The sequence below is a fragment of the Haplochromis burtoni genome, unplaced genomic scaffold (genome assembly GCF_018398535.1).
Source record: "Haplochromis burtoni strain Fernald_Lab_line unplaced genomic scaffold, NCSU_Asbu1 Contig_131, whole genome shotgun sequence".
Lineage (NCBI taxonomy): Eukaryota > Metazoa > Chordata > Actinopteri > Cichliformes > Cichlidae > Haplochromis > Haplochromis burtoni.
The window spans coordinates 479,311-500,855 of NW_024582492.1; the positions used below are offsets into that span (position 1 = coordinate 479,311).

Consider the following 21,545-nt stretch of genomic DNA (forward strand, 5'->3'; position numbering starts at 1 on the left):
TATTTGGAGTTTTTAAATTAAAGTCAAGCTCTTTTGTGTGCAAGTATTTACTCTCCTTGTTAATCGTTACAACCTGAGATCAAGCTTTGAGTTACTGTACGTGGCCAGAGAGAAAGACTGGGTGAAAAACTGAAAGCGTATGAGTTTTAAAATAAGTCGTTAGAATAGCATTAGAGAGGAACTGATGACGAATGATAAAACAAAAGGAAAAAAACAGGAAATGGGGAGGGATGACTGGAAACTATAAAAACCTAACCATTCACAATAGTTCTATCCACTTCACTGGCTTCATCATTTCTTTCAAGTCATAGCGCCCTCCTCTCGCTCTCTCTCCTCTCTCTCCCTGTCGCTCTCTTTCTCGCCGCTCTCCTTCCCCTCCCCTCCCCTCCCCTCCCCTTCTGTGGATGGTGTAGCTCTCTCTCTCTTTCTCTCTCTCTCTCTCTCGCAGTCTGGTGGAGCTGCACACAAGGATTAGAGGGTTGCTGTGAGTGTCTGCTCAAAGAGAAGAAGGCAGAAAGAGATTTCTATTTTTTTTTTTAAATCTCTAGGACAGGATAGCCTTACTGTTGTGGATAAGTGTTCTGATTTACCTTTGCACAGCATCTACCTCTCCTCTAAATCGCACCAAGCTGAAGCGCTGCTGCGCCTTCACCTGGGGGAGGACAGATCACCCCGGGGGACTATCTTGCCTGGACCTCCACACGGGGAGCCATGTGAGCAGCACCCCACCACCACTACCGACTTCACACTACAGAAGTCCCCCTCCACAGTCTGCACTCTGAGCTGGGGAGCGCAACCAGGATTTTTCACCCCTCTCCCTGGAATCTCTACTTTCAGGGCTTGAGTGTAGGGACTCTCCAAGCTTGGTGTACCCCAGTGGAAGGCACTCTTCTCAGGGCACTGGTCGGGCTGTGAGTGCCCCCCTGGTCTGGAGGCCAGCCAGCAGCACTCCAGCACCATGGAATACCTTCTTGGGATTGTAGTGCTGCTGTGTGGGGCGGTGCAGCCGGGAAGAGGAGTTAATCCAAAGCACAACGTACCCAGACTAAAGCTGTCATACAAGGGTAAGTCCATTCTCCCCTGGCTCCAGGTTATATAGGCTCACCGTAGTAGCTGGCGCTTTTAGCCAACACTAGCCTGTCCAGTTTATTTTTCTTGCCCATGGGTTCTCTTTTATGCTTTGCTTTTCATCTATTCTTCTTCATGTTGAGTATGGCTTTTTCCTCCTCTATTTCTGTGGATCTATTTCTGCCTCTGTGTCTGTCTCATTCACTCTTTCTCCCTCTTGGTCAGCATACATGATCTGACTCTCTCCTTAACCTACTGTCTTCCTCACTCCCATTAACTCACCCCTTCTTTCTGGCCGGTTCTGTCTGTCACTATCCCACTTACAAATAGTCAAATTGGTTCCATATGCTGCGAACGGCTCTTGCCTGAAGTTAAATGTATATATTGGCCCCTGTACCAATTTTCCCTTGTGCTGTCCCCTTGTGCTAGTACTGTACAGCCCTGTTAAGTGCTCTGCACGGGCAGTAGAGCCTCTGTTTTAATGGCTTCTGTCCCAAAAACTCCTGAAAAAAAGGAGGAGATCTGCTTTGGTTGTGACACAGAGCCCCTCTTTATGGGGCCAGGTAGATTTCTCTACTTCACATTACTGTATCCTGTAGGGATCCAACAGTTGGAGTGTGTGTGTGTGTGTGTGTATTAAATCACCTTTTGCACTAGAGCATACATTAATGGTAAAAGAGACATTTATTAGTTTTCTCCTTTTTTTCATCTTCCTTTTTTTGTTTGTTTTACATCGTGCACGTGTAAGTTTTTGACGTATATAGCAAACATGTTATTCTCTCTCCTTGTGTGTTATTTTGAGGGGAGACTGCGGAGCGCCGGTTCTTCCTCTCCTCCTCCCTCTTTCTCTCTCTCTCTTTCTGTGTCTCGTCTCCTCTCTCACACCCTACACTAAATCAGGCTCTTTGTAATAGCAGACTTTTCATCGCAGCTAGAAATAACTGGCAACATTTTTGGCATTTTTTTTTTCTTTTTGCTTTTTAATGTCAGTGAGGGAAGGCTATTGTGGTTCTTTGTCCTAAAACATGACCGAAAGTATATGCCTGGGAGTGTGGTCTCTCAATTCTTTATTTTCGTCCCGTTTCCCTCGTAAGACGTGCCCTCTGAAAATTTACGAACAGGCTGATTTGCTGTCGGGTTGCAGCCGAAAACACGACCGTGCGGTTGAAAAGTACGCGACTGTCACCCAGAGCTTTTGCTCCTCACATGATTTCAGTCCAAGTTGAGGGAAAATCACATTTCGGGCTTGAGGAGGGTGAATATGATGTTTGTCACAAATTCATTCTCTATCTTTAGACAAAACCTTTACTATAACTTATGTTTAGAGGCCTGCCGTATGACATGCACGTTGTAATTTGGGAGTAGTATATTTTCATTTATCACCCTTTCAACTTCCAAATGTGTATGATTGTATGTGTTTTGAATCCAAAATAAAATCTGTGTGAAATAGTATTTAAAATTCTAAAAAAGAAAAATAAAGCCATCATCATACGGGAATTCAAAGGGTGATGACATTCATTTTCCACATGAGCTGAATAAATCTGGAAAGCATCATTCTTGAACTCACCTGCTGCAAGTCATGTATCCCCTGGGCTCCATCTCTTCAGTTCACACGAAGCCAAGCCTCTAGGCATGATGAGACGATGTCATCCCTTCTTTACCCAGCCATCTGTTTAAAGAATGTGAATATAGTTCCCTCCTGCCCCCTTTTTGTGATCCTCTTCACTGTTCAGTCTGACAAGTGAACATGTTGCTGACAACAGCACTAGACAAGAGATATGTCATCAACCATCAAAGTCTGTATTGACTGACTGTGTGAGTGATGGACGAGTGAGAGCAGGTCTGCTCGGGAAGCCTGTCACGCTAGACGTACTTTTATGGATTTCTTTCTTTTTTCTTTGTTGCGCTAAAAGTGCATCAAAGCTTTGTTGTTTATGTATGTGTGCGAATGTTCTTGCCACATCTTGGTGTGAGAACTCAACACCCTCTCTTGTGATTTCCTCCCCTTAGACTGTAAGTGGTGTCTCTGCATGCGAGTGTGTGTGTGTGTGGCGCAAATGTGTCAGGTCTTGCGTGTCCCCATATAATTAGACACCTGGTTGTGTGCATGTGCCCGCGCGCATATGCATGAGCTCACAGATAAGTTTCTTTTATTGTGCCGTTGCATCAGTGTTTCTATAATTATGCGTGATTGCATTCTGCTGTTGGCTTGCGCCGTTGTGCATGTCACAGCGCGAGCGGGCGTGGGGTGTAAAGGCATGAGAGCGTATCGTGCGCCGCTCTCTTTGTGTGTCACCGCTCGCCAGCATCTGCGCCTGTGTCTCGGGCCCACAGGTGTTTGATGGCTCTCTTGATGTCTGTCAGGAGACAATTCGCAGTTCACACCCACATTGTGACGGATGGAGGGAGGAAAGGGAGGACGCTGGTAGAAATGGTGGAGGAGAAGAGATTCGCGTTTAATGAAGGAAGAGCTGGCAGGCGTACAGTTGATGACGCAAAAGGATGGGAGGCCGGGCTTCGAGTGAGGTGTCGCTCATCCCTTCTCCCCATGCAAATCCAGCTTCGTAATTAAGTCAAATAAACAGCAAGGAGGAAAGCTCCCGGGAAGGACAGTCGGGCAAGCACCGAGCAAAAAGTCCAGCACGAGAGCCGAGAGTGAAGGAGAGACTCCCAGGCATAGGACGGCCACAAGAACTAGCAAGGTTTGTTATTTGTGGCAGTCATATAAACACAGAGCATGTGAGCAGGGGCCCATGAAATCATTCTCAAATGAGCACTGATGACACGCCTCCAGGGGCCGATAGTCACACAAGACGGAGCGATTTTCTTCTTCTGGAAAGGACGGGCGGAAGATTGCAGAGTGAGCAGTTTGTGACGGAGAGCGACTGAGAAATGGGAGACAGGTAGATAAAATGACCTCTCATGGGACGGCTGGCAGGGCAAGCGCGGAGTAAATGATTTCCCTGTGGGGTCAGTTAGACGTTCAGCAAAAAAGGGATCGTGCTCTGCGGGGACGGGACGCTGATCAAAAGAGTTAATGATTTTCTAGTCTCCTTGAGACCGAAATAGCGCTTACTTACGTCGCCTTGAAGTAGTAACACAAGCAAGGAAGGCGTAAGGTGAAACTCAAGTCCAAGTTCAAATGATCTTGCTTAAATTTGTGGCACGTGTTGATACCATCTCATCACAGTTCTGCTTGCGTGAAGAAGAATTTAACGCTGTGTGTGTGTAATGTTTTAAAGCAAAAGGCCGACTTGTTACTCAAAGTGAGTCATTACCACCTTGAGTTTTTGAGCAACACATGTGGAAATCATCACTTTAGAGTGAACTGCGACTGCTCCACAGTCCTGTTGCACCACTGCAATACGTCATGCATGCGAATTACAAGGAGAAAACACGGGTACACTCCCATGGATCAATGCATACCTGCACACACATTCCTGAACAATCGATGTACAGCACTCTCCCTTACTGTGCCATCAGGAGGAAGACTGACCCCTAAAGGTCATCTGAGGTGCATGCAGCATGTGGGGCCTTTCTGTGAAACTCCCACCAAGACCCAGTGTGTCGGTCTTATAATGAAATGAAAAGCGAGACTTAAAAACTTTAAAATGTCCCATCAAACAACCTGATAAATACTTTCAGTGTGTTTGATTATGGAGCCTAGGTATGACCTCTCAGCGCCGTCGCAGACGCCCCACGCTGGCTCGATGGGTGGAGCTGATGAGGAGCCGGGGAATCTGGAGTTGGCTCACAACCCTTCAAAATAGACACTTGGTGTGGAACCGCACTCGACGCAGTCAGTCTGGACTCAGCCCCCATAATAAGCCTGTCTGTGCGTCCATGTGTGCTTGTGTGTGGGTGTGCCTGCTCGCCTGTGAAAATATGCGCCTGTTTGTATGTTTGCGGGTGTTTGCATGTGCGTTGGGTTCGTCACTGTGTGTTTTTTCTATTTATTCTTTGATATGTGAATGAGCATCTGGGTGTCTCGCTCTCAGCTTCTCTCTGCTGTATCTGTCCGTTCTTGCGGGCTGGGGCTGACAGAGCGGATGTAGATAATTATAAGGTGTTCGTACAACGCGGCAACTTTGGAGATGCCTGCCTCCGTCTCTCTCTTTCTCTCTTTCTCATCGTCCTTTTCTCCCTAACCCTCCTCCCTCTCCTGCGGCTCAGTCGCTTCAGTTGAGGAACCACAACACCGCAGACCTTAAGTACAATCTTCAAGCAAGCTCTGTGTGTGTGTTTATAATTTTTTTTTTTATGTTCTTCTCCTTTTCCCGTCTCTTTGATTGCAGCTCACTTGATACATATCTTTTGGCTATCCTTCTTTTCAACTCTTTTTGGACACACACACACCCACACACACTGAACTGCCCTCATCTTTTCTCCCACACAGCCACATTCCAATAGTATAAACCAATGTTTTGCACTGGTTTGGTTTTCAACTATGCCCCTGTGTTACATCGGAATATATTACTTTTCCTTCCCCTGACTCACAAACCTGACCACAGAGTTTGGTGAGCTCCCACCACCCCGAGTCCACAAGTTTAAAAATGGCAGAATGAATTTGTGCATATGTGTGTATTTATGTGACACTCATTGCCCCACAGATACCCAGCTCCACTTGGGAAACAAAAACAAAAATCCATTCATCAAATCCCTGAAAAAAAGCAAATCTGTTTTCACTGAGCTTTTATACCGCACCAGCTGATCTCATCCTGTGGCATATAAGAATGTAGTGCAGGAGGAAGACAGTAGAACCCTTTGTGTAATTTGCAACTTCTATGAGCATCCGTTGCATGTGTCTTCTTCCCATCGCTTCCATTTTTAATCAGCTATTTTCTTTTTTAAATTGTCATAGTAAAATAATCTGCATGTGCACTCAAATGTCACAATAGAAGGGAGCGTCAGCGCAGTTGGTGTTTGCCGGGAGATGCATATGTGTGCGCACTGCAATTGTGTATGTTCGCTGTGCATTTTTTGTGCCTGCGCACGCATAAACACAGTACGGGCATGCACGCGGGAAAAATATCCCGTGTCTTTGCATCTGTGTTTGGGATGTAGGCTTAGGTTACAGCATGGTGCAGATTGCTGAACCGTGGGTATGAATGGGTCCCGCCACCTGCTAAGTCTTGTCAGTCAGATGGAGAAAGGGTGCACCGTTCAATCTGAGCAGAGTCGCGTTACAAATGAGGGGGACATCTCTGCAGAAAGACGGACCGAGGGACCGACAACAGACGAATAAAAGGGGAGCGGCTAACAAGAAAATGTTAAGAGAAAGTAGAGTGTGTAATGATTTTTTGCACAGGCTGATATTACTAAGCATTAGTGGCTATTTATAAAAATTATAGACACTGTTAACGATTTTAATCTGACTCTACCAATTTTAGTGTTATACTGTCAAAATCAGAGGTCAACTTGAAATAACAGCGCCTTAAAAATCACTTTAATTTAAGACTCAATTTAATGTGAGGTCATTTTTTCCCCGTTTCCTCAGACTTGCTGTTTTATTCCTGTCATAAATAACAGGAACAGCATAAGACATAATGAGGAGGGGTTGAAAACATATTGCTTCATTATGACAATATTAGTCTTGACAGTTTAAATTGCTGTCATTATCATTTTCCAGTGGAACTGCCTTTAACAAAGTGCACACAGCAATAATTCTTTTTTTTTGTTTTTGACATGAAACCTAATTTGTTTGCACACCACCCCCCCCCCCAAAAAAAAATGCTGCACAGAACTGAAATGTGCATCCTCGCCCGTGGATTTGTGTCGCATCAGTGTGTTTGCTGTCACGTTCAGATTCCTGGCCCTGCCTCATTAATTTGTAATAAAATGGCAGAGCTGACATTCAGCTACACTGTACAGCTGACAGGCTGCACTAACAGGCAGTGGCTCCAGACATGACCACCATAACCACAGCCTGGTTCCTCTCAAAGTCCATCCATCAAACTGCCTGGTGATAGCACCAGTGGCTTTGCAAGAGGAGCGATTTTTTTTCTTTTTTTTCTTTGAGTCTACGCGTACGTGTGCTTGGATAGACACGACCATTTCTGCCAGTTTGTTCATACTCCGAGAAGTTTGGATGGCTGACTGCTTACGTACAAAAGTCAGTGTTTAGATTCCCTTGTGTGTCTGTGTTTTCCTTAAAAGTAATAAGAACCAGGGCAGGCCTCATTATACCGTGAACATTTAGTGGTGTGTGAGTGCGGTAGGCACGGCCAGGCCTCGAGCCGTCTGTGGTCGTAGCCCTGGTCTGTGGTCCAGCCGTCCAATGACAGGAGGAGACACACGCTAATGAAACGGTTCCATATTTGACCGCTTTTGTTGTACGCAAGCTTTTTACGGGTTTCTGCCTCTGTTTTGTCATTATCCTTGATTTGAAGGAGGTTTCTGTCTGTTGCTCTTTCTCTCAGTCTCTCTGTTTTTTCCTCCCGTCAGATTTTCTAGTATACCGTCCTCTTGTATGCTGTATTCCTCCTCGCTCTGTCTTTTTCTCTCTCCCTCTCTCTCTCTCTCTCTCTCTCGAGGGAAAACAGGCATGGCATACGGTGACAAGGAAGTCTAGCATTTGGGTTGAAAAAGATGAATGAGCTGTGTGGTGAAATTCAACACATACTTAAACTATTCATATAGATTCGGTGCGGTTTGGGTTGTGGTCACGTTTTCCTTATTAGGGCCTCTGATGCATATTCTGTTTTCACATGCACTGAGTCATATTCACAGGACAGAATATGGTATTAAAATGTCCCATAAGATACGGTACTTGACTATGAGTTATGGCTGTGAGTCACTTTTGGTTAAAAAATAGAAAATTATTATTGAAACTGTGTAGAAATCAAAGGAAACTTGCTCATTCTTCCTGCAAAGCACCATCACTGTGGCTTCAAAAGCAAATTTGTGACATATTTAGAGTGGCTGTAGTAAATAGTCCATCAACACGGGCTTCATTCACACACAACCACACATACACACACACACGTGCTCCGTTCTTCTAGAGTAAAACACTCATGGGAGTTCCTCTTAATTGTAGAGTTCGGGGCACCGTGTGTAAGGAAGCACATTTCCTGTCAGAGCTGTCACTCAGCTGCACCTGAATGAGAAATCCAACAGTCCAGGTTGTGTTATACAGACAGTCGCCATGGAAACCAACCCACACCTGCTACTGTGCTTAGAAAGAGAGCGAAAAGGGAGGGAGGAACACCGAGAGGGGAGGTGAACTTTTAAGGCATGTGTGGATATCCTTGAGCTTAGGATAATGTTTGAGCACTTTGTTAAGCAAAGCTCTCTGCAAATTTCCATGCGGCGGCTGTCTCCTCTTTTTCTGCCTCACACCTGCGTTTTGTGGCCGAGGCCATCACGAGAGAGGCAAAATGTACACTGCACCACACACAGAGAGAAAGGAAAGCATTCAAGAGCTGAGATGCCAAACCAAACCGCTGGAGATATTATAGTACTGTTCGCCTTTGCTTCTGCAAAGCTAAGCTTGATAAACACGTGCCATTTTTTCCCCCCGCGTGCATGTGAATGGAGTAGGTCTTTCGTAATACTTAGATTTACACACTCGTTGAATCCACAGAAACGGCACCTATGAGGTCTAAATCACACACCGTGCAAGAAAAAAGAGGATATAAACAAGACGTGGTCGAATAAAGCGAGCATTCACTTGGACGTATGAACAAGGGGGAAAAAAGACTTTAAAAAAGAGCGACATTGTTTTAGTGGAATATTATCCATCTGTTGATTCCCAGTCAAGTGTTTTCCTCTGTCGGGCTTTTATGTTTCGTGTCACTCGCACAGCACACACATCCTCACATACACGCATTCAGATAAACATAATTTAATGCCTCGTCGCCTTTCTTTCATGTGGTTTCATTATTCTGCTATTGCGTGGCATGTAGGCGTCTAAAACGCCCGGCTGTTTGGAGAATGGGGGAGTGAAGAGTACTCCATAGACAATTGCACTTGAATTTTGAATGTAGCTTTTTTTTCCCCTCTAGCTTTTTAAGGCAAGAGCCAGGTTATTTTCCATAATGGAGTATGACGGTGAGCAAATGGTAATTTATTTGAATGAATTGCTTGTATTTGCCTGTTTCAAGCTGCGTCCTTGAATATTTGTTTGCAGTTATTGAATATGAAAACAAAGACGTATAACGGCTGTCGAGTAGCCTACACGTGTCATAATGTAGATCGGCATATATGGCCATTCACTCTTGTGTTAATGTCAAAGGGAAAAGAATACACTGATGGCACGGAATTTCCGGTGTGGTTGCATATTTGCATCTGCGTGTGTAGGTGTGCCTTTGGCATATTTGTCTGAAGCCGTCCGCATCGGCCGTTGTGCCTTTTGCAAAAGGAAACTGTGCGAGAGAAAGACAGCAGACAGAGGATGTGTGTAACAAGAGACAGTGAGGAACAGACACAGAGTTGTGTGTGTGCATGTGTGAAATGAGGGGAATGTATAAGCATGCACCCGTATGTGTTCAAACGTCTCCGTGTTCAATGGCTAGTGTAAGCAGACGAGGGGGCATGTGGCTTTGTATGAACACATACGTGAGCAAGAGTGTGTTTCTGTGTGTGTGTGTGTGTCTGTGTGTGTGTCGGGGGTCCGGGCAAGGGAAGAGCACTGGAGGTGGAAGCTGCTGAGTGCGCTCACTGTTCCACGAGTTCGTGCTGCATAAGCACAAATTCTGATTGGATTACAACTTGGACTATGTGCATGTGTGTGTGTGTATATATGTATATACATGTGTGTGAGTGTGTGTGTGTTTGTGTTCAGAGAGAACTAATGTGGTGTATACATTTAGGTCAATATCTGCATGTAAGTTCAAGGGTGTGGCAGGCATTTTAAAAACTAGAGCGCCGTGAATTCATGTCAGACCTGCTTTTCTTTTGTGTGTGTGTGTGTGTGTGTGTGTGTTTGTTCTATATGTCCGCTGACTGTGTGAGCGTTTGCTTGGTTACTATATTTTGTATGAGCTGTGCCTTGTGCTCTCTATCTTTGCTTGTTCCCTTTTCCAAACGAGTGTGTCTGTGTTTAGGTTGGAGGTCCTTAGGTGCTTACGCCCCAGTTCCTCCGATTTTCCAAACCGCAGTAGATCCCGGCCCCAGATAAAGGCTTTCTGTGTGTTTTTGTGCGCACAGGCCACCTTGTCTTTGTCAGAGATTACCACGTGTTGAAATATGTGTGCGGTGATTTTTTTTTTTTTGGCCCATTTGGAGGAAACTTTTCATGAAGGATCTCAGATACTGACAACTGGACCGCAATTCGAACTCAACTCATATTCACACAATGATGAAACTGAAATGTGTCCTCTGGTTTGTTATTTTGCTGTTTTTGAAATCGTCCAGTCTTCCTCTCTTCCTTTGTTTTTCATCTTCTATTTTTTTTTTTCCATTTTATTCTCATTTTTTATGCCCAGCTTGGCTTTCTGCCACGTCCATCACTTTTTCCGTTACGCCATAGCGAAAACACGAGAAGACCTCTTCTGGCGTCCTGTCGGCTGGAAACAGCATTTCCTGACTTCCCTTCTCAAACTCATTTCCTGACCTTGCTATGTCATGTCTTATTGGTAAACTGAAAAAAGTGGGTCCCGACTGGTTAGCATATGATAACAAAATGTTTATGAAAATTGCTCTTAAGTTAAACAATGACTTCCTTGAGCACTGTGGATTTATTTTCCCGTGGCAGCCGAGTGTGTGCAAATGTGAATGCCAGCATGTCAGTGTGCAGGGAATGGCCCGCGTAGGAAAAGATACCTACACGCACTGAAACCCCCACACATGCGCTCAACCCATGTGTGGTACAGTACAAAATTTCACACAAATTCACTCCCACTCCCCTCCAGGTTCCTTAACCTCAAAGGTAGCCTCAAACAGAAATCCAACTGACACAGATGAGCTGCGAGCGTCTTTATTAGGTGATGACCGCTCCTTCTCACAGCCCTCATCCACCCGGCTAGCCCTCGATCCACAGAGCTGGTTGACACACCACTTCCTCCGTATCCCCTTTCCATCAATCCACTTTTTATGTGGACACAGATGTCTAAGATCTTACACATTGTGAGCGGGCACAGATGGCTCCTATAGCAGCCCGTCAATCAGAGCTTTGTCGGGAGAGCACGGAGATCACAATCCACTGGACTGTATACTCTTGTGCGTGTTTCCAGATAGATGGATAGATAGATAGTTATTGGAGCAGTATACAGTGAAAAGCAAAAATGATGGTTGACATATTGGATATTCCTTTTTGTTGCCATGTAATGATGTTACAGAGTTTTATTCACAATGATAATTAAATATAATTTAATGGGTTTGGTCAACGTATTCTCTCCACAACAGAAATATGTAATAAATAAAAACATCACATGAATGGCTGTACTAAAGTGTTTTTATACACAGTAAAGGATTTTCTTTCATATTTAATTAGGACTGCAAACAACAATCTTTTGATACATATTTTCTTTCTTATTCTTGTGATAATTATTATATTATTATAATTTAGTTCACGTACTAAGCAGTTAATCTAATATCCATGTCAGGTCATGTCATGCTGTAGATTATTTTGGTTTGTTTTTTTTATGAAATTCCCTTTTGACTTTGCATAATTGTAAAAATTGGTTTTCTTGGTTGTTTCGGGCAAGTAGGTTCACGAGCATAAACGATTAGATAATCCGGGGTGGGAGTGCTCTTCTTTGTTAATATAATACTGTTGCTCTTGTGATAGCTGACCCTGCAGAGTCTTTGCTGATTAAACTTTAACTGACTGGCTAGACTTCAGCCGATATGCCAGGTCTTTGGTTTTCATTCAGGTTGACCACATATTATAAGTTTATGCATGATGGCTTCGCACACATGTGCTGTAGTATACGTGCAGCCGCAAACTCGTTTATGTAACATAGTAACCCGTTTAAAGATACATGGACACCTCCGCACATACTTGCTTACACAAAGTGTCTCCCCTGGCCTTTACTCCATATGAATTATTCAGCCAATCACACGGCTGAGCAGTCTGAACCGCATCCCTGATTGGGACATGCTGTGTTCACTTAAAATGTCTCACGCTATACTTGACTGACAAGTGTCCGTGCAAGTGTTTGTGTGGAAACACAATTATGGAAACATGAAATCTCCTTAATATCCTACAACATTATCATAGATAGGGAAGAACTCTTTGTTTGTTCTTTTTTTTCCTGCCATTGAAACGTGGCTTTGATTAAAAAGCATTCACTGGTACCGATATGAATAATTGTGATTTCATGCAATATTTAATCAAAAAGATACCGTGTGTTGCAAATGCATTTTTTACACTAGTCTTTTGTGGTTAGTCCAAACTTGGTGGAAGTGCGTTGGATAAATATAGACTTGTTTCTGTCATTTAACAAAGCTTTTCTTCTGTCGTATAGCCTTTTCTTCACCCTTTCTGTGCATCTAAGAATCACCGTGTTTTTCTTCTTTCCTTCCAGAGATGTTAGAGTCTAGTAACCTCATCACCTTCAATGGCTTGGCAAACAGCTCGAGCTACGACAGTTTCCTATTGGACGAGGAGCGAGGGAGACTGCTGGTTGGAGCTGAGGACCACATTTTCTCATTTGATCTCGTTAATATCAACAGGGACAACAAACAGGTAAAACTCTCGTTTCAGGTTTGTCTAAAAGTCGTCTCTCTCTTTCCATCTTTCCCTGCCTGCTGCTCCCTCTGGAGTCCATTACTCCATCACTTTCTCCCCTCCCCTCATCCCTCCCACTGTCTGTCTCGGTCCAGACGAGGCTGTCCATAATTCCATTACTCCACCTGGACTAGGTTAACAGTCTCTTTTATCTGATTCGGGCTTCTATCACAGACACACAAGACTGACACAGACTTGCCTGCAGGCTGCAGAGAGCTGAAAAAGGGAATGAAAGTGCTGAAAAATACATAGTCAATGCGGAAAGGGGAAAGTGCGTCTTTTAAATCTTTTGCCCTTGGCTCGGATGTGTATTTTTTCCCCCCGCCTTTCCTTTTCGTTCTTTTGTTCTAATCTTCGCATCATTACGAGATAAAGGCCAAAAAAGCAGTGATTAAGCAAATCTAATGTAATTATCCTAAAAAATGTGCAATGCAGAATCCCATGAGGGGAACAGTCAGCTGATCTAGAGAGGAGATAAATCTAGGAATAGAGTGAGCAGTGCATGTGTCTATTGTAAGCACATAACAGTGTGGATATGTGTACGTGCATACATTTGGACATGGAGATATGCATACATTTCCATTGTCTGCAGACATCTGTGTGGCCAGGAGCAAAAAGTTCAGCTCTGTCGCACCCATTTTTGCGGTATAATTAAGTATAATCTTTCCCGTACTTATTACAGCTCACACATGCATGCTCATACACTTCATATGCCCCATGTGTGTTTAATTCATGTGACACCAGAGGCCACAGATGGATGACAATGAGACCTATCTCTTCCAAAGCAAAGTAGCAAAACCCTGGGTTCTTTTCATATTTGAAGTGAAAAGTACAACCTTATGGCGAGGATTTCAAGCGTAGACACGCTGTAATTTAAACCAGAACCCCTGTTTAGACTGTATAAAATGCCTGTATTGACACAGCAAATGTCAGAGAGGGCAATAAAACGTATATTAGTCAATTTCAATAAAACATCAGATCTTTTTCTTTTTTTCATTTTCATGTCTGTCAATAAAACTCTTCTTTACTTCCCTTTAATGCAGTCAATCATGCGCTGTTCTACAATCCTTATATTTATTATATGTGCACATATGTTTCTGATGGAATTGCCAAAGATATAAAGCGAAATAAAGAACTGGGTAATCCAGGAAATATCTTTCTTAATCATGTCCTGGAATTACACGAGGCTTGCTTCTTTCCTCTGATTCACTCTATCGACTCACTGCCTTCCAGTTTAGTGTTTCATGAAATGACTTTTAAATGTTCCTCTCAACCCCCAGCATGATATGACTTTGCTTTTTTTCTTCTTTTTTTTTTTGTTCATTTGCACAGATTGCGTGGCCCGCCACCCCCTCTAAGAGGGATGAATGCAAGTGGGCAGGGAAAGACCTAGGGGTAAGTCCACATTTATAACAGCGTCATGATTAGAGCTGTTCCGTGTAATGTTTGCTTTTTGTCACGGAAATGACATGTCTGCTCTGTCTTCAAATTTCCCTTTTTTGTTTTTTTTTAACATCCTAATAACAATATAAGACAGAAATAATTTCAGGGCCCAGCAGCCGTTAAAGAAACACTAGCACGAAGAGGTATTAAATTAGCTCAGATAAAAGTCGTGGTGCAGCACTCGTGTTCCGTTTCACCTCTGGCACGCTGTACTCTCTATAGGCTGTCCCACAATGACACCTACATCTAAACACACTGTACAGCAGATGTTCAGTCACACGATAGTGTACACAGCGTGTCGGGGGCACAAGGACAATGAGCTTATTTGCTTCCGCGATGTACAGTTTAATTTTGGGAGCATGTTTATCTATGTGCCTCAGAGTGCGCGTTTGTGTGCATATTTATGTGGGAGTGTATTGTTTGAGTTCTCGTTATCTGACGCGGTGTGTTAGCTCACATGTCGCAAGTTTGCTGAACGCACTCTATGCTGCTGACTTTGTAAGCACAATGGTGTTAGTGTGCTTTATTTGTATGTGTGTGTGTGTGTTTCTGTTTGGAAAGGCCCTGGCTGCATTGTGTCTGATCCTAATTTCATAGCTGGATGAGTCTCGAGTGCGGTGCTGCTGGGTTTTTTAGGATTATCAGGAATTGCGCAGTCTTTTTAAATCATAGTGGTTCCGCTGGGATCTAACTCACTAGCGACTTTTTGGGTTTCGCACAACCACGTAGGCAATACTTCACCTTCACTCCCTCGTGCAGTGGAAAGAGTGTGCTCTGGCAGCACAACATCACACAAAATGCAATGATGAGGTATTTGCCTGCTGTGAAAATGTTTACCCTTGAAAATGAGGCGGTGAGAGCAGAGACAGAGTACAGCACGGAGAGGCCTTGATTAGGACATTACTAAAGCATTCAGAGCTCCCATAGTGATGCATTTCCCCAAACCACAGTTTACAGCGGCAGAACAAATGTAACAGCTGCCCCCTAAAAAATGCCTGATGGCTGTATCACTATCCGTGGTAGAATGGCTGTGTAACATGGTCCAAGTTGTTGCATTTGATTCACCGAACAAAGCGTTCAGAGTGTGGATTTACGATTTCGTAGAAGTGCCTGATGTCATTTCGGATTTGCTGTCCAGCTATTGTAGACATTAATGGGAAAATAATACTCTCGAGTTATCCCACATTTCCAGTGCATTTTCTTTATTTAACTAGAGAACTCAACATTATCTCAAAATTCATTCAAGTCATTTAAATGTTTACAAATCTGTCCACCTATTTTCCCCATGGGAGGTCAGCATTAACAACCAATCCAACGAGAGCCATTAATATCCTCCGGTAATGACTCATTTATCCTCTGCGGGTGTTGCGGTTTTCACATAATGACATGGTTTGTGATCAGGGAAGTCATTTTTCTCCACAGAATAAGAAAGAGCCGCAAGTTTGAGTGACCATAACGACCGTCTCTCAGTGTTTAGGTGTGACCTACCTACCACATAGCTAATGATTCTAGCTGAGACAGCCGTGTAAAATCCCAAACAGAGCTGACCCTGGAGGGGATTATAGAAGCTGATGAAATGTATATAACGAGGGCCGTGAGAATGATGTGGGGGGACATGCGCGCTCGCTGTTCAGCAGTACACAGAGGGAAAAACCATTAGACCCACAGACACACAAAAACTTGCAGGGTTAAGGTCAGCCACAGGGCTTCAAGTTAAGTTAATGATAACACACATAGTTAAAAGGTGTTTAAATACATGGAAAACCCCAGTCTGTTAGCATGTCACAGATTTTATATTAAGAGAACAGTTAGACTTAAAGGAGATAGAGTTATTTGCTTTCTTCCAAAAGTTAGACAAGAATATTGATATTACAGTCTGTAAGATAAATTTTAAGATGCTGTAACAGCAAACAGACAGGAAACAGGAAATTAACCAGTCTGCCCATTTCAACAGGTAACAAAATCTGCCTGCCAACACCTCTAACACTCACTGATTAACATCGATCTAGTTTGTTCAATCAATGAAATATAAGTGGAAAGGACTTAATGGAGTCTCCACCACAGACGGATAGATGCACAGTACTGCGCAAAAGTGTTGGTCCACCCCTTGTTTCTTTATATTTTTTATTGGAAAATGTAAATAGGTGCAGAGATTTACTGAAACATCTATAAATATACATTATATATACAGTATTATAGGGTAAAGCTGAGTTTTTACAATTCTAATGAGCTTGAAAATCAATATTTGATATGACCAAAGCTTAAACTCTCCTGAGCCTTGATTTAACTTGGTTGCGCACACGGGCATGGATAACTGGAGATACAACAGCCCAGTCATTCCCGTTATAGTTCTTTGAAGTCCACTCGAAGTCCGCGGCCTGGGGCACATGCATATTTAAGGCATTGAATTAATTCATCAACTATGCATGTGCCCCAAGGACGGCGAGACCACATGCTCACAAAACACAGGCAGGCAAGTGGAGTCCAGTGGACTTGTGGATACAAAAAGTTTTCATGTAATTTCTTGAAATAATCTTAAGGAAAAGTTCTCCAGACTTTCTCTTGAAAAGCATTCAAAGGCTGTCTTTATTTCCATCCTCTGTCAAGGTGACTCCTTCAATAATATTGAGGTTCAGGCTCCAGGGAGACAAGCAAATGACTGATAGTGTTCCCTTGTGTGTTTTTCTATCAAAATATGCTTTGCATTGGCAGTGTGTTTGTAATCATTGTCATGCTGCAGGGTCAAGCCGTTTCCAATCAAATGCTTTCCAGATGGTACTGAATTGTCGATCAAAATCTCATGGCATTATTAATAATTCCATCAATTTTGATAAGATCCGCAGCACCACTGGCTGAAATGAAGCTCCAAACCATGACAGAGCTTCCATCATGTTTTACAGATGGCTGTAGACACTCACTGTTGTTCCTCCCTCCTGACCTCCTCCTTGACGACTTGAGCCAAACATTTAAACTTCGCATTTATCACTTAATAAACGCTGCTGCTTTTCTTTCCACTTCTTGAGAAGTATAGCATACCACAGTCTTTTCTCCATATTTGCCTTCCATAAGAATGGCTTCATGACAGCTACCCTTCCCCTCAAAGCATTCCTAATGATGTTTTGATGAACAGTAGATTGATCGACTGATGGGTCAGATGCATCATTCAGATCCTGTGTCAGGTCAGCTGGAGTTTTTCTCATTTCTCATTAAGCAAATGATTCCCAGATACTGCTGTAGGTAGTTTTTAGGCCTTAAACCTTTTTGATATCTTCAAATTATCCAAGAGCATATGAAGGGTGGCTCAAACCTTTTGCACAGTACTGTGGTCAGTATATGGTTTTGAACCTCATATTTTGAAGCTCATTAGCAGTTTGGCTAATGCCATGCTAGTTTGTTTGAAATTACCATATTTATCAGCTAACACTAGCAATCCCTGCTAATTAAGGTAATGTACCAGAAATACTAGAATTTAGCTCAGCAGAACTGGAGCCTCATCTTCTTGGATGGGCTGTACCTCACAGTAGGTCATATTATTGATAATTTCATGTTTCAGAAACACTAACAGCATAGATATTCAGTACAGTTTGTTTTTCTACCTTATGCTGTAGCGTCTTTTTTCAGCTATCGTTACAACCATGAGAAAATCAATGAAGTAGCCTCCTGTAAAACCACAAACTCTTTTTTTTTACACTTTTTACAATACAAACAAATGCATGGACAAGCTCATTTTTTAACCTTCAAACAGACCTCCAGCTAACAATCTTGCTAAGCTATTTAACTCTCGGGCACACAGATATGCGAGTGGTATTCATGCCTTTAAAAACAAAAAGTCAGTGGTTTTCCCAAAATGTCAAACTTTCTCTTCGTGCAGGTTACTGCTGAGGAGAAACAGTTAGAGCTAAAACAACAGTTTTTACCTTTTAGAATAATTACAGAAAATTCTGCTTTTTTTTGAGGGGGGGGGGAGGCGGCTTTGCAGTGAGTGATCCCAGAGTTTGTTTTGAGCAGCACTGGAAAATGTCAGCATCCATTTACGGCTCATATAAGAGACACCATCAAATCATCAAAGCGAAATGTCTGCGAGCTTGAAAAGACTGAACAGATACATGTGTTTTAGGGAGGGAAGAAGAAGGATAATTTGGCTGCCTGTGTGACGAGGGCTGTATTTGCAAATCCCTGAGCAAATGTGTACTTATTTGTTAGGTAGATATCCAGCATGTATTTATAATTAGGCAAACCCCAGCCTAATCTCTTAAACACATGTGGTCAAATCAGCTCCTCAAGGCTGCTAATAGGCCTCCTACATTAACCAATCCCGTTGATTAGCACTCTAATAAACAGTCTCACACCACTGGGACTTTCAACACGCACTGCAGCGCCAACCCAAATATCCTCAGTAAATTCAAACATATGGGTCGTTAAAGATCTGTGGTAGATTTGCCTGATTTTCCTTACAGGTGGGATTTCCTTAAAAGAGACTCAATTTCACACACCAACTGGAAAGTCCCTGTTTAAAATTAAATTCCAGCAAATCTTTGCTATATTATATTCTGCTTTCTATTAGTCTCTATTTTCAGTTTTTCTCTAATAAAAACGTCAAGTTTATTTTCACAAAGCATACCAGTTAATTTAAACTTTATGATATGAAGGTGGCAATTGGCAGAATGAGGTTACTGTTAACATATCGGATCTTTCATGAAGACCAAAGGTCACAAAGTTGCATGTGGCTGTATAATATCCTACACTGGTAACATTACAGCATAAACAAAGATAGGTATCACATTAACAAAAATGTATTTAAAACAGTTTTCCAGCCTTATATCTCACGGTATCCTGTAAGCCACAGCCTTATAGCCAAAAACTTCCCATTTCTGGCCAAAATTTAGGTCTGTTTTATGCTAGTTTTTATGATTGTTTAACTTTATTGTCATGTGAAATGTGGTGTAAAACTTTATGCATGCTGTACAAAACTCCACCAGCCTGTAACATAATTTAACCTTGTGCCTGCAGCATAACTGCAGCATATTATAACCTTAGGATATATAAAAGTTATAAATAATTCAGTCTTTTAAAGTAATAGTTTAGCCATGCAACAGTAGCTATAAAGTTATGCACTTCACACATATTGACATATAAACATATTAATATGAAGACGAATTATTATAGTCAAGCGATCTTCATGCATGCTGTAAATATAATATTCATATAATAAAAATATATTCTCAGTAATTGCAAGTTAAAAAAGTATTTTTATTATATTTAGGATTTGTGAAAAATTGTTTGCTTGCCACACTCCAGTCTCCAAAATAAAGAAAGGTTTTTATTTTTTACTTTTTATGGTCATAAAAATGCTTAAATTTCTAGCAAACTGCTATTAGAAGAAATGCAAATTTTACATCATAATTTGGTAAAAAAAGTATCTGCATTAATATATAAAAAAACAACTATTTACATTTGACGATTACCACTGAAACCTGTGTTAACTTCATCACTAGAACAAACTTTATATCACCAACACCAGCTTATGTAAAATTGGATTATTCACTGGAAAATCATGTTTTTTTCCACAGATAAACCCAGTTTTCTCATTTGAATATGCCTGATCTGTATTAAGTTATTATAATAGCGGAGGCTTTATGTTCCTGTGTCTCATTTCTTTTTTTAGAAGGAGTGTTCTAACTTCATCCGTGTCCTTCAACCGTACAACCAGACCCATCTGTACATCTGTGGCACAGGAGCCTTCCACCCCATCTGCGCTTATCTGGAAATGGGCAAGAAAGCAGAGGTAATTCATTCGGGGCTTTTATTGTAACCAAATGTTTTGGGGTTTTAATCAGTTATATATATGCAAAGGGTCATTTAAATCTTAAACTGACCATTCATTAAGAAGGCATGAAATGTGACAACAGCGCTATAGTAAATTCATGTGAGAGAAAGTCTGAGTATTGTCTGAAGTACAGCCGTGTTCATTCTCTCTGACGATTATCTTCTCATCAGTGTTGTCTTTTGTGCGAAGCAGTGGAAAAAAGCGGTCACTACATGGTTCAATTACAGCTGTCGAATATTTAACAGCCTTCCATCCTGCATTAAAGTTTAATCAGTCATCTTGAGAAACTTCTACAGGTTAATCAATGTACTAGCATGGATCCTGCCGTCCAGCAGTAGGGAGGGGTAGACCCTAGAGGCGTACACTTCAGTTTAAAGTAGTGCTGACAGTCTGTAACTGATTGAATAAATTAAAAGCCACCAAAAACTCACTCGCTTTTCTTTAAAAGACTCAGAGGTCGTGTCTGTTTTTACTTGATTTTACTGCATATATTCCCTTTTTTGGTGCATTTGGTAACCAAGGGCAGCAGTGTAATAAAACATTTCTTGTTTCTCCTGTGTGGAGGAAGTGTTTTTTTGCATCTCACTCCCCCAAAGTAGCGCGCTATAATGAGAATGTATTGTAACTTGAAACACGTGCTATAAATGTACCTTTAACCATGCTCGTTGTGGCTTTCACTGCCCTCATTTCGATCTTTGACCTTTTCCCACCGCAGGACAACATCTTCCGACTGGCCTCACAATTTGAGAACGGCCGCGGGAAAAGCCCCTACGACCCCAAAATGCTCTCAGCCTCACTTCTCCTTGGTAAGTTTGATGTGTGCTTTTATTACTTCCAGGGAGGACGCAGTCACTTCAGAGCTGGTCATGTGTTCCTAACTATCCTTTCTCGCTGGCAGATGGAGAGCTGTACTCGGGCACATCTGCTGACTTCATGGGAAGGGACTTTGCCATTTTCCGTACGCTGGGAGATCATCATCCAATCAGAACAGAGCAGCATGATTCAAGATGGCTGAATGGTAAAAAAAAAATAAAATAAAATCGTAGAAGATGAGCTAAGAGTGAATTCTTTTGTTTCTCATGTTCAATTCAGCAGTTGAATTTTTCATCATGGTGTATTCTGCTGAACACTTCTCAATTATATTTATTCCTAGTAGCAACAGTTAAGTATAAACCACTTGAGACTGCAAAAACTAGATAACATGACTCAAAATACTTTGCTATTAAGGTAAAATTAGACCATTGTGGTCTCTATAGACCTCAACCTTTCCCTAAAAGCTGCATGGAAATCCCTGTCATTGGCCATTATTTGGAAAAGTATACCATTGAGCTTTTCAGCAGACTTTGAGACATTAAATTCTCTCGCAAGCCTCAAGTCTCCAATCATTTCCATTCATGTGCAGACATCAGATATCAGAGCCCATTCACAAAGTCAGTGGATTTGCCTGTGCTAGCAAGATTAGCGCTGCAGTGAGGGTTATTGACTGCTCAGTCTGTCTGGCTATCTTTCGGCACCGCAGAGGACTTAGGGAGCCAC

General features: G+C 42.3%; 1 protein-coding gene across 2 annotated transcripts in view; it reads left to right on the forward strand.

The window, feature by feature from the left end:
* The first annotated feature begins 342 nt into the window (after positions 1 to 342).
* The window catches only part of sema3aa (sema domain, immunoglobulin domain (Ig), short basic domain, secreted, (semaphorin) 3Aa), a 35,815-nt gene continuing 14,612 nt past the window's right edge, over positions 343 to 21,545 (forward strand). Inside the window, exons 1-6 of one of the 2 annotated variants that reach the window (XM_042224174.1) lie at positions 343 to 1,064; positions 12,537 to 12,697; positions 14,072 to 14,134; positions 19,848 to 19,967; positions 20,725 to 20,815; positions 20,908 to 21,027. In XM_042224174.1, coding sequence (XP_042080108.1) covers positions 959 to 1,064; positions 12,537 to 12,697; positions 14,072 to 14,134; positions 19,848 to 19,967; positions 20,725 to 20,815; positions 20,908 to 21,027 — 661 coding nt within the window. In that variant the 5' untranslated portion in view covers positions 343 to 958. Of the gene's footprint in view, positions 1,065 to 2,885; positions 3,771 to 12,536; positions 12,698 to 14,071; positions 14,135 to 19,847; positions 19,968 to 20,724; positions 20,816 to 20,907; positions 21,028 to 21,545 lie in introns of those variants that run through there. The other variant, XM_005930264.2, reaches the window with a different exon arrangement.